The sequence below is a fragment of the Vidua chalybeata genome, chromosome 3 (assembly GCF_026979565.1).
Source record: "Vidua chalybeata isolate OUT-0048 chromosome 3, bVidCha1 merged haplotype, whole genome shotgun sequence".
NCBI lineage: Eukaryota > Metazoa > Chordata > Aves > Passeriformes > Viduidae > Vidua > Vidua chalybeata.
In genome coordinates, this window is record NC_071532.1 from 93,059,173 (window position 1) to 93,073,554 (window position 14,382).

General features: G+C 36.9%; 1 protein-coding gene across 9 annotated transcripts in view; it reads right to left on the bottom strand.

Moving 5' to 3' along the window:
• The window catches only part of DLGAP2 (DLG associated protein 2), a 449,026-nt gene that overhangs the window by 75,184 nt on the left and 359,460 nt on the right, over nucleotides 1–14,382 (bottom strand). For all 9 annotated transcript variants that reach the window (XM_053938073.1, XM_053938076.1, XM_053938074.1 and 6 more), the window contains one exon: nucleotides 4,897–5,966. In XM_053938073.1, coding sequence (XP_053794048.1) covers nucleotides 4,897–5,966 — 1,070 coding nt within the window. The remainder of the gene's footprint in view (nucleotides 1–4,896; nucleotides 5,967–14,382) is intronic.

Here is a 14,382-nt window from a genome sequence, read left to right on the forward strand (position 1 = left end):
GAGAGTACAAAGCAGTTGTGTGCCTCACAAGGGCAGTGGTTTCATTTTTGGGAATCTGTACTGTCACCAGCAGAGTTCCTGAGAAAATGTGACTGAGGACTTAAGGCCTATTTATCCATTAGCTTGTCCTCAAAGGTTTTCTCTATGTAGCCTTAACTTAAACCAGCAAAGAGCCTTGTTGAAACTGCTGCTTTTTTCTTTTTCTTTTTTAAAGAGACCAACTGTGCTTTTCTTTTATTCTGTAGCATACACAGCTGACATTATTATCCACATTCTTAGCAGTGCCTCTGCTGTAACCGATGACGCTCGTACTTAAATGCACTAGGAAGACAGGAGTGGGTTGAAGCCATTTTTAGAACAACATGCTGTTTCCTTTTTTAGTGCTGACTCATTCACTGTACCTTGTGGTATGTTTACCCCAATTGCTTGCTGCTTTGGAGGCTGTTGAATGGGTGAGGAAGGAATATTAATCAGTGACACATCGCACTGTGCTCCAGAACAACAGTCATGGTGAGTGTGAAGCCCTTGCCTATCTTTTGGCTCTATTATAAGAATTATTTTTCTTTAACTAGCATTCAAAGTTATTTCAGTTCTGGAAACCAGAAGTGATTCTTTTGTGCATATCCTTTCAGCACAGTTATCTAGTTCATATCCTTTTTTTTTTCTGTTAAAAATCTTTGCTTGTTGCTAGTACTCATATCAGAGTGGAATTAATCAAAGTCATTGCACTGTACACATGTGAACCCTTATTAGCCAAAACAACTGATGAAGACAGAGGAGATCTCACAGCTCATTTATCTTCTTCTTAACATATTTTATATTAAAATTAAAATGACTTGGAAAACAGTAGCAGCCACTATAGCTAAAACTATACAAAAGTGTGCATTATTGCATGTGTGTTCTACCTGGGCTGTTTTGCCTGCTGAGTGGGGTGGCAAAGTGTTTGGTGCCCAGAAATGCACTGAAATGCTCAATTTGTCTGCATTCAAAATAGAAATTAAAGACCCATACATAATAACTGCAGCTCAAGATATGGTCTGATAAAATATTCACAAGATATGGTCTGATATATGCGGTTAGTGTACAGTTACAAATGGTAGCCTTCTGCTCTTGAGGCAGATCAATTTTTGATCTGTTATTTTTTGATCAATAATTGATCAACTGATTGACATTACAGCCCTCCCAAATTAGCTTCTCACTCTTACCCTCTCCCTTGTTCCTGTATGTTCCCGTCACTTCCATTGTAGAAGGAGTGAAGCAAATCTGATCTAGGTTTTAAATTATAAATATAATCTATATTATAGAGCTTTATTTAGACTCATTTAGTTCTCTCAAACCATCCACTTTAGGACTAGATGACCACCCATGCTTGAAAAAGGCATGCTGACTGAATCACCTCTGACTTACAGCACCACACTCCCAATCCAAGGAGATGCCTTAGCCGCAAGGACTGTGTGCAGAAGGAAATGCGAAACCCTAAAAGAGGAGCCAGAGATTAAGCTTGGAGATTTACCAGGTTAAATAAATACTTGCTTTCAACTCTAGGACATGACTGAAGCATATAAAGAGCAGACAATTTCAAAATCCCTTATCTTCTTTTTCCAGGCATTTGTTAATTTGCTAGTAGCTTCCTTCTTAGAAAGAAAATTCCTATACTCACTCTTCAGAGTTTCAGTTTGAAGGAAAAGAAGCTCAATAATTATGACAGAAGACAAAGTGGAAGCCCAGAAACATAAGACAGTAAACAAAGTCTCAAGCACAGGCATAAGACTGCCATGGTCTTTCAGTTTGAGATTCTGCATATCAAAGTCTCAATGGAAAACAGAAGTAGAAATATTTCATGCAGATACTGAAAAAAATAATTGGAAGAAAACTAATAGATAGAAAAGTGAGTTGGCTACTGAGAAACCTCATATAACTAGGTAGTAGAACAAAAGTAGAAAAAAGGTAGTAGAACAACAACAACAAATATATATATAAATGATAATAATACATAAATATAGAAATTTATTTTTGTTATTCTGAGGTATGCTTACATATTTATGTATTCATTGAAGGACTTTAATTTCACAACTGTATTTTAAAAAGAATTAAAAATATATAGCTGACATCAGTCAGGAAAAATGTATTTAATACCACTTTTAAAACAGAGATCCTGTGAAAGGCCTTGGGGTTTTATGCTAATCTGTTCACTTGTGCACCTCAGAGAAATCTACTGCTGCACATCAACTTCATAATCCCTTGAATTCTCATTGCCATCTACTTTTGAGCAAGGCAGTAAAATCTCCTGGGTAGGGATTCTGACATGTTTCTCTACCTTTGTCAGTTTCTGAACCTAATGATTATTTTTATCCAATCATTATTCAGTGATGCTGCTTACACTGCCATAAGAAAAGTTAAATATCCCTCCTCAGTTTTGCAGATAAAGCAATTGAATAGTTCAGAGAATAACAAATTACATTTCCTGGGTCAGAGAGGAAGTTCCTGGCAGAGGTAATAATGCGACATATTTCTGATCTTAATGATTACATTGTGACAGCCCAACATCCCTCAAAGCAGAAGTTTCAAAACCAAGCATTTAGTTATGACATTTGCAGAATGGAATCCCCTCAATTTGTTTGCTGACCTTGGGCAGTGAATAAGCCAGCCACTCAATCTGAAGGCTATCTGTGCTCTGAGTGACATATTATGATATGATGAAACATATGTTTTATTTTAATATTTTATAATGAGAATATTTCTGTTATAGAATTCCTTGTATTACTGCTTTGGACACAAGTATAGATTCCTTGTGGTAGTAACTGAACACTTGAGTCATAACACATTTCCATTATAGGATCCCTGTGAATAGGGAATGGGTACTGTCCCATTTTAAAGGGTCTTAAAAACAAAGTCTCTGTGCAGCAAAAATTTGAACTCACGTCTCCTAGATTTTAAGCTGGATAAGCCTTCCTAATTACTGAATGAAAATTCCTTTCTGTAGTAATCCTAATTCACAAAAAGCATAAAAAATATCTGTAAAGAAGTGTGCTTTTCTAACCCCTAGGCCTGTCACTGGGCTTGATCTAAAGCTTAGTGATAACCAAGTTAGTTTGTGAGCTCAGTCTTTCACATTCACTTGAGGATGCTGATAAGAGTTGGGAGCAAGGAGAAGGCCAATGAAAATTAAAAATTGAAAGCTTCTAGAAAGACAAATGAGATGTAGGAGTGGGGGATGGGGAAGAAGAAACAATGAAACATGATTCAGGAAGGAAAGCACTAAGCCCAAAAGAGGTATAGAGGAACCAGAGTTTTCAGGGTAGAAGTATGTAATGGGAAAGAAAAATCTAATCATATCTAAACTTCTCTGCAATGTCACAGCTGTATGCATGGTTTTAGAACATAGACAGAATGGAAGTCTCTGCACATGACGCACTTCCAGTTCTGGCTCGTTGAGTTAGATCAAAAACTTCTAGGGAAGTGCAGTCTATTTTACATATGTGAGAATGTACTTGGATATGATAAAATACCACAGCTGTCAGTCTAGATTGGAATCAATTTGCATGGTAATGCTCCAAGGGCTGCAATTTATTTTCCTTTCTCTACAATCAGAAACTTTCCCTGTTTCAGTAGGGAAGATTGATCCTGAATGTCTGCATATGCATTTGAAAAGATCTGGCTCTTCCAGTGTGACTCATCATTATTGGACACCTATAGCTCTGAGAGGAGAGAGTTCTGCACAGAAGTATAGTCATTTCTGCAGTGCCCAGGGAAACTGAAAAGCTCTAAATACATAGATCTGGACTAGAGATTTCCCTGTGTTAATATGAGAACTGGTGAAGTTCTGGAGAAAGAGGAGTTCCTTAAAAAGAAATAGAAGAGAACGTACTCAAAACAATGTGGGCTTTGCAGGCTATACGTAGTATAAATTACTAAAGGAATATTTGTATACTACATTTTTTTCTGGTGACAAAGCTAGCTGAAGAGGTTATACTCCAAGGTACTCTCTCCTTTCTGCTCTGCATCCACTAAAGTTGTCTGTATAATCTGATGTGCTTATGTCACTTGTGATAGGACTTTGCTGGATGTCGGTCAGGTAAATTATACAAGTGTCTAAAAATAGTATTTTAGAAAGTATTCCTTAAAGCCATGTCACTTTATGATCCAGATCATTTTGCAACATGATAGTTACATTAGCATGACTTTGGGGTGGCAAATGGCATCAAGCAGGAGGTATTAAAATTTAAATGCAGGAGAAAGAGGAAGCTTCTTTGTTGCTGCAAGAGAACACACATGCAGAACACCATCAAAATCAGTCTGGGTCCCAGGCCTGAAATATCTTTCTCCCTGAGGTACTCATGTATCTTTTAATACAGATGTTGTTATAGTATGGTTTCAAAAGAGGCTCAGTTCAATATGATCCTGGGTGATCCAATCATTACCACAACAAAGCAATTTGGTACACCAGTAAATCCACTCTTCTGTTACTTACAAAGTCATGGAGAAAAGGAATAAAAGAACACAAAAATAGGATTCCCCACAGCCTGTTTTTAAAATCACTCATTCATGGATGTATTTGAAACACTTTTTCTAGCTCTCAGACTGCTGAGAGTACTGCTCCCTTTTTAGTGTAATATATATCTTTCATCAAGATATTCAGTGTGAATTCCAAAGATGAAAACACCTCTACTGACCTGAAACTAATTTATATCACACCTGTTTTATAGTTTTTAATCTGTGGTCTATAAACAAAGACAAAAGCCAGAGCTTTCTCACTTTAACGGAATATCTGATATCTGCATTAGGAGAGCCACACAGAAATTCTTTGAGAGGTACCTTTGTATATTTTTTTACAATGACTATGGCATATACTGTGATGCTCTTTTCATTAAAATCTCAAGAAAATCTTCCTCTTACCTGAAGGTAATGGCACGGCCTCAAGGAAGGTTTGATTTCCTGATGAACCAGAGGCTTATCTAAGTTCAGTGATGATTTGCGATAAGCTTCTTTAGCCTGACTTACTGTAAGCGTGGACCAAGAACTCCTTTTCATGTATTTACTATCAGGGGTCATTGGTAGCCCTTCACAAGCCGAACACTTCACATCATTGTTACTTTTGGAAGTCTTCAATGAGAGATCCCCAAAATGCCCCTGGAGTGCCTCAGGATAGCAATGGGATATATGATCTGCATGGTGCCTATTTACCACACTAGGGGTTCGGTAAGTGCTATCGCTGTCCAAATTATCATCAGAGCTCCACCAGCTACTCATTCCAGATTTATGCTTGCCTTCTGGTTTTCGCTCCTTACTTTTACTCCTTTTGCTATGCTTGGAATGGTGCCCATGATGATGATCGTCCCCTCGACTGTCTCCCTTTGTTCCATTAACATTGCCCTTGGATGATCCTTCCAGAGAATGAGATTTAGTAAAAAGTTTCTGGACAGAATGAACGAGATGGCGAATCCTTCCCGGGCTCTCACTGCGTTGTTCCGCAGCTGTTGAGGTCCGCTGGTACTGTAAAGTATGAAACCCATCCCGGTGAAGAGGAAGCTGTTTCTCAAATTGGTCCAAAAGATTTGCAGGAATACGGTTAATCTTAGGGTTACCGTGAGACATGGCGCAGTCGTCTCTTGAGTCGTAATGAGAGCTGTAGTGCATTCTGGGGAAAGTGCTACTTGACATGTGATCGCCCATTACCATGGGCATCATCATGCACTCAGAATGAATGGAGCTGCGTGGGGAGCAACGGTGGTGGTCCAGCGGGCAACTCTCCGTGGGGCTGAGAAGATACGATGGCCTTGGCTCCTGCCCATGGTGGATAAGGTCGTGGGTATGTTCACAATCTTCAGGGGATGCTAAGCCACAAGTATGAGCTGAACATAACTGTGGTTGATTGCGACTACCAGATAATCCTTTCATATTCCTCGGAGCAGGAGAGTATCTTTCTTCATTGAAGTGCTGAGAAGGCGACCATGAGTACTGCTGGTCTGTCATGAGAACACATAAAACCTGTGTTATGTGTCTGATTAAAAGATTAACTTGAAAATTCCAAGTATATTGAAAAACGAAACATTTTTTCTCTATGACCTTGGTGGAAAGTCTTACCATTCATGAAATTTCTTCCACCATTTAAAAACTGCTTAAAATTGTTCACTATGACTAAATTAGGGGGAGAATATAGCCTCCTTTCTCTTTGCAAAATTGTGTTTTAGCAATTCTAGATGTTATGAAGCTGTGTAAATTTACTCAAATTTAATGGATACATTCAAGTATTCAGTTTATTATTTAATATTTATAGCTCATATGTCAAACTTTGTGACTAATCATTTAAGTTACATGGGTCTAGTTTCTATTTTGGTGGTTTGACAGTTGGATATATTAAATGTATCCTTGCTCCATGGTCTCATTTTTGTACCATAAATTGAACTTCATTTTCTTCAATGAATCTCAGCTTCATGATCCTAAGTTCACACTTCATAAGTATGAATAATAAACAGCAAGAAGAAAAAAATATGAACATGCTGAAATGAAGCTAAATTTTTATATTGCTAAACAATATAAAAAAAGTATAAGTTTATCAATAAGCATTTCATACTATTTGAACATCTGTTATCCTTAGTCCAGAAGTATTAATGCTATTACCATACATTTGCCCTTTTTATGACCACGCTACAAAATATTTACTTATTCACTATAAGTTATTCCTGAAAAAAAGCCCAAATGTATTTAGGTACAAGCTATGGAATTTTATATACTTGATTATTTGTTCCTATGAACCATGTGCACCAAGTTGTGGTTATTATGCAAGCATGATTGCTAAATAAGAGTAGCTTGTAAGCAAAGATTTTGATACTTAAGCCTTTGATTTTTTTCTCTCATACAATTTCTTGCAGCTGTCAAATGTTACAAACAGAAAATTAAAAACAAGCCCAGAAATACTTCAATTTGATTTTCCCATTCACTTTTCCTCTTCAATTTCAGCTTATTTAAGAAACATTTCAATAGCAGACAAAGAGATAAGATGCGAGATAATCCTTCAGAGGATAAGACAGATGTGTAAGTGTTTATACAACCCACTTAGCACAGCCTTTCTGCAAATTTGTTCTAAGAATCTAAATAATCTTGCACAGGTGGTTGATGCAAGGAAGTTGTAGGTCTGAACCAGAATGGAAGCTAGAGAATATTTTTTAACTGGACACTTGAAACCAGGCTGTAGATATAACACAGTAATTGACAGCACTTGGAAGGGTTTCTAATCATATGACAAAGCTCTCCTAAATCATATTTCCACTGCTGGTGAAAACTCAAGGCCTGAATATGGTCATGAAACAGATCAATACTCATATCTCTCTTATTTAATTCAACGAATATGTGTTATATCAAGATACCTTCAATGCATACAGCAAATGGTTGCAAGTCTTTAGCATAAGCTATCTCATAACCTAAATGCTGTGTATTTCCTATTGTGGGAGATGTTTTGATAATTTTGTTACACCCTAAGTTCAACAGAGTTGCACACAACATTTTAAAATGAATGCAGCATTAAACTAACAAGCAGTGAAGTATTCTTCAGCCTGGCATAATGCCATACTGAAGTCAAAGACGGATTTAATGGTACATATGCCACCTCCATACTTTATCATGGCATCAAACTGATGGGTCTGTGCATGTATCCTTTTCTGCTTCTATTTTGTTTTCCTGTCCGTTTCTTTTACTTAATTCTTGGCTATTATTACATTAAAATAAAATCTTATTACTGCTGATTGCTCAGTCTGTTTTCCTATTTAGGTTATAATACCTATAAATGTAGTTACAGGAAGGAAATATAACTGTTTCTCTGAAATGACGTAATTTTGATTAAATACAGACGTGGCAGTAAATTATAACAGTGCTTTGGAATTCAGCCACATAAAGTAGTCCTGTAATTAGTGGTACTTTACCCAGGATATTACCAAACATTATCAGGGGAAGAATAATGGACCATGTGCTCAATTTACTTAGTCTCTGCTTCCCATAAAGGGTTCCCAAAGCACCTGACAGAGATTACTACCGTAGTCCTTACAAACCCATGAGATTAGATAGACTGAAGAAGTTTTTTTTACAATGAGGGTAGTAAAACACTGGAAGAGGTTGATCTTGTTGAAGATGGTCCCTGCCTATTACAGGGAGGTTGGATTAGATGACTTTTAAAGGTGCTTTCCAACCCAAACTATTCTATGATTCTATATGGAAGGTACTGTTCTCCTTTTACAAAAATAGGAAGTTGCAATATAGGAAATATTTTTTAAAGTGCTTATGGATTTTCTGATATTAATATTCACAGAGGTGTGAGCCAGAGGGAGGTGGAAGGAAGCTCTTCTATCACTCTAACAACACGATAAGAGTCAACCCCAAGCCATTTCATCACAATCTTGCACATCTATGAATGAATAGTGCATGGCAGAGATCCAGAATGAAAGAAAGAGAATAAGAAACTAATTTTAAATGAGTTCTCGAGCACGGAATTGCTAGTCCCTGGTGATTTCTTTAGGCCTCATGCAACATCAAACATGGCCCAGAAGGCTTCAAATATTTTCATCATGTTACATCCCCAGGAATATGAGAAGTGATGATTTGACTGCACTGCAATGGATAATCTAACAACGGCTTTTCTGTCCTTCATGGCTCCCTGTGATTCCAGCTCATTTTGCAACCATAGAAAAATACAATTTTCTGTATGTTGCTTTCACATAGCATGCTTTCATATAGCATTTTCTGTGCTACATGGAATGTCTGAATTATTTTTGTTTGAAACACATTATCTAGAAACTGCTATAGGCATTTATTAAGTGTAATCAAAATAATTAAAACATGAATTAAGAAGTAGATGTTTTCCAGAAGTAATTGCCCCTTCTTAACTCTGTCATAGAAAGTAACTAAAACTAGATAAACTCCCAAATTACTTACATGTGCATAATTTAAATTTATCACTCCAATTAGGTTTGTCAGTCTAGGATATCAAACCTGTTCTTTATCCCAGACACAGCTACTTCTTCATACAAATATTTTGAAAAATCTTCAGAATTTTGAAATACAATATATAAATTTATCAAGTAATGTGTGCTTTGTATTATTCAGTCAACTTTCTTCAGGAGACTGAAGTGCTTGAAGAAACAGTTAAGATGTGGCTGAATGAATTACTATGTGGTACCAGAGCAGTGTAATTGCCCATGCACTAGCTCTTAGTCTGCCAAGTAAAATGTCCTAGCTTAAAATTCAATTAAGCTAACATGCTTTCCTAGCATTTGCAAGGGGCTAAAAGTGTGTCTATGGTCAATGACCACAGCACAGCTAATTCATAAAAATTCATAAAATACAGCAATTTTTTTCTCAATCCTTCCAAAATAAATTTAATATTTTGGTAGCATTAAATAGTTTCATATTTGACAGATCAAATAACGACAAATTGGACTGAAGTTTTAGTCTCTAACTTGAAGTTTGACAGCAGCTCTCATGTTTGCTCTGGGCAATCACTCTAAAAACATAAAATGCCACCATCAGAACTAAAGAGCTAAAGGGAGACAGAAGAAAAAATAAACATAACCCAAAGCAGACAAAGAGATAAAGGAATAGGAACAGAGAAAATATATTATATGAGAGCATAGGAATGGCTTTTTTTAGATTTCATCAGAGCAAAATGGAATCTTCCAACTAACTTCAATGGATAGTCAGATAATATTTAAACTGGGGTTGGGGGTGGACCTAGAACAAGACATGGGCTGTCATGTCAGAGAATCCAGTAATTCCAAAACCCTGAAAATCCCTTAAAGGTCTTCTTTTTCAGAGACTACTGTGCAGATATTGCAACCTTTAACCTCAGCAGATGGAAGGATTTCTGCATCCCTTCCTATCTCTTTCAAATCTTTCCCTGTTATGCCATGTTGTGTCCTGCTTTTTTTTCCCCTCCTGTTTTCATTTCTGGGTTTTCTGAGAGTTGTTCTCTTGCTCCAAGCAAACGTTAGTGTGACTGTGTTTGGGGTCTGGCCACCAAATTTAAATCATCCAAGATTTTTCCTTGTGCTAGTCAGTATAAAAAGAAAGATAGGTTCAAGGACCAAGAATAATGTTTGAAATTATGATTTAGAATTGTTATTAATGTTCTAGGCTAGAAGGCTAAAACCCTCTAAGTAATGAAACACAAAAGCTGTGCATTTCTAGAGTTCCTGGAACACTGCTCTTGGCTAAAGAGCATCAATAGAAAAACACAGAAACTTCTCTGACATTCAAAAGAGGTTCTTGTCTCCACAAATCTTTTTGTGTGTTGCATATTAGAAGCAAGCTTTCAGGGCATGATAATACTTTCTGGAACTACTAAATGATGCCTGATTTTTTTCTTACTTTTCTTTCTATTGTGAAATTAATTTGAATTGCTTTAACTGTATAAGTCTTGCAGTAAACTGCTTTCCCATCTGAAACATCTGTGCTGTTTTCATTGGAGAAGGAACTGTTCTTCTGCCTAGTGTAACCAGGAAAATGCACTGCTGAAAAGGCATACCTAATCTAGCTTTCAAAGAGAGGTGGTAGACAAAAACAGATTGCTGTATCTTGCTGTTTCACACAGTTGAATCAGAGTTGAAATGCATTATGAAAAATATATCCTCACAGCTTAACCTATAACTAATAAAAAACGAAATATTGGGAAAATGGGCATATTAATTAAACAAGTAGATATTAAACATGAAAATGCATAATTAAAATGTTTTAGCTGGAAAAATGTCTGTCCAAGGTGTGCATTAAGTAGTATTATTGAGTATTGTTTCCTCATTAACTCGTTACAGTATTTTTTTCTGTTCTATACTAGCCTTTAAAATGAATATTTACAGGGATTGAGAAGACTGACTAATTGGCCAAATGCAAGGAAGAGGTCCTGGAAATACAAATGCCTGAAGCCTCTGCTATGGTCTCATGAGATTTCCAATCTATTTATGTAGCACAGCATCTGGCATAAAATTTACATAAAATTGCAAAGATTGAATGACCAGTTTCAGAAGATGACTTGTATTTTTGGTGATGCATGTGCTTTTCATGCACTGCATTGACCTATCCATGAATCCCTACGTAACTGCTCAGGCTGCTTAATTGAAATATTGAACATTGAGTGGCATCCCCTCAAAGACAAGTTATATTGGTTCTTGCAGCACTGTTGCAACGAGGTACTTTATGCCTCCAGTCTCTCTGCACAGCCAAAGGAAAGAAGTAGGGGGTTCTGAGGACCTAAAGCCAAACACCAAAATGCCCAAAGCTGTCAAACAGCACATGGGCTGCATGTGGCTGCTTGGTTTGTTCTGACACATAAACCTGAAAAACAAATACTTCTCTATTCAGAATCCTGGGCACTGTGTGGCAGGCATGTATCAATTAGCAGTGTAAACAGAGCTGGAGGATGTGTCTAGCCCATACAGTTAAATTGTTGCCATCACAGTTTCATACTATGGAAATAGGAACTGATAACATACAAATGATTTCAGGAACAACACCGGCCAAAGATCCTTACAAATACACAGTCTGGATATGGTTTTATTTTTGACTGAGAAACAGGCATGATTATTCTGAAGCCTGGACTGTATGTCCAAGAATGACAGATGAATACTACCCTTAATGTACATATTTGTCCCTGCTGACTATGGCAAAAACAGTGGCTGACAAGCTCCAGTGCAGAAATCTACATCAAAAATGCATAAATTTAGGTGATCTGAGGCACACAGATACATCTAAACCACAGAAAATGTTTTGACAGCCCAAGCTAATTCAGTGGAACCACATGACAAATAATGATCAAGGGTAAGATGGTTTTTATAACTCCCATGGTAGATAAAAATGGGCATTCAAATTGTATTCTTAGAACAACACCAGAGTCCAGAACATACCAAACTGGAGCAAAGTCAGAAAATCCAAAGGGAGAAGTAAGGACCATGTGGAATGCTGCAATTTATTCAGTAGTCAGTTTTGAGCATGGTTACACAGGTGTCTGCATGTGGAACAAATATATGATAGCACAAATCCTGCTGTTCAGCCCAACAATTTTCCACATCAATCCATTTTTCAAATAAAGATTAGTAGATGACTGTTCAACAAGGTATTTTTTTCCGAGATAAATAAGCATGATAAGAGAAAAGGATATATAATAAAAGGAGTGCAAAATAATAGTGGATGAGCAAGAATGGAACCTTGTAGGTGGTGAACAGGCTGGTAAGGGACTCAAAGCACAATATACTGGGAGGAAGGAAAGTACAGAATTGTGTTAACTGAGGAAAGCTGTGACCAGGGACAAGCTAAAGCCAGGTTACAACACTGTCTGCCTGGCATGGAGAAAAGGGCATGCTATATGTATAAATGGAGAAATGTGGAAATAGTATCTGAGGAATGAAGACCTCTCACATCTTCTGGGTAGAAAAATCGGCCCTTGGACTGTATGGAGAGGATGAAAGTCACAATGTTGTGCCCATGCCAAGAAAAAGGACAGGACAGAAATCCATGAGAGGCAATATGGGATTTGTATAAAGTTCCAGGATATAGAGCAGAGCAATGCAGGGACTCCTCAGGATTGTGCAAAATTAATTTCCATTGGTTTGAAGTGTGTGATGTCTTGGTACCAACGAGTATGCAGCACACAGCCTTCACAGTGCTTTTCAAGTTTGAACTATATTGCCATTATTCACCTTTCAACAGTGCTGTAACACAGGTAAGTCTACAAAATGATTTATGACTAATATTTTTTCACAGAATCTGTATGATCAGCAAAGTTTTGGAAAAAATATAAAGTAGCAGAACTAGATTGATCTAAAATAACTAACACATCAGCTTATTTTCTGGAAAAATCCAGCTGCAGGGAGTCAACTGGGGCTTCACTATGTGAATATCATTGAACAATTGGTTATAATGCTTCCAAATACAGAGCAGAAATGCTAGCGCTTCACCATTAAACTTCTTTTGTTCCTTATTGTGCCTGGCTTTATGGATTTTCTTTCCTAAAGGATAAAATTTTGCTGCTTGCAGTTATTAGGTCATGAGACAATCCATTTCCCTCGTGGTCATAAAACTGCCACTATTTTCTCAGCAATTAAAGGAAGCCAAAGTAATTGCAGAGTACAACTCAAAGGCATACACAGAAATCTATGCACAGCTCTGGAAGTACAAGGGAAATCCTTGTCATGTTGATAGCAGTAACAAATCTCCCATTAACTTCATGTGGCCAGGATTAGTTGTGAACCTTTGCTGGGAAAGTTCTTGGTCATTTTACCTATGACACTTGTGTTACTTGAGGTAGATCATCTCTAATCAGGGCTGCATTTTGCAGAATGCACAATTTGTGCTGGACTGGAATAAATGTGTTAGAAAGCTGCATGGGTTCCCAGTCAGAAAGATCATGGCATGGAAGGGTGAAACTGGTTCTTTTGAAATACTGCCTGTGATAGCATAATTGCCAAAATTTAATCCCAAGGATCCAAACACTTGGACCAACTACTCAGCTGGATGTAACCACCAAATCTCTGGGGTTTCTTTTCTATTAAGAAATATTTATCATTGATTCTTAAATAAAAATAAAACAAACAAAAAAAAGCTGACATTTATTACCTTGTTCCCTGATTTTTTTTCTCAATGTTTTTGGAATTCTTCTGAATTTGTCCACTTTTTATGATGATATATCACAGAGGAAGTTTTCCACTCCATCCAATACTAAGGGGACTGCAAGAACTAATGCTCATGTATCCAAGCAAAAGTATTTATTGTATATTCCCTCTAAATTGCCTTTTACTATTTATTTAAAACATGGATATATTTTAAAGACTTCACTTATTTTACAGAGTGCTCTTCTGGGAAAGAAATAATGTAATAATTAATCACCAAAACCATTGATTATTGCCATGGAACAATGACTGCTCAATTTAAAATACCATTGTATTTCAAAATTACCTTTATATTTCTTTTTTAAAATAATTAATTCAGCTTTTAATTTATCAGAACTGAAGAAAGTTATTTGATTTTCTGTTTGCTTCAGCATCAGTTCTTTACAGATTTTTGATTCTCAAAAAAATTTTAGTTTTAGCCAAAATTTTAGTTTGACCCAAAAGAATTATTTTCTTTTCAGAGTTCATCATTATTTGCTCAGGTGTACACCTTTGGTGCTGCCTCTTGCTGCTCTGCCATTGTATAGTGAACTTTTCTGTTGAGTTCAACCCACTGAGATGGAGGAGGACTCATCCTGATTTTCCTGTGGGGTACAGGAAGAAATAGCAGCCTGGTGACAAGATCCCTTTTAAACCTGTTGCCATAGTAACAGGCAGACAATCTTCCTCTTTACATAACCTCCAGATTGGGAATTTTTCAAATCAGGGTGCTGTCTCTTTTCTGCCTGGCTGAGCT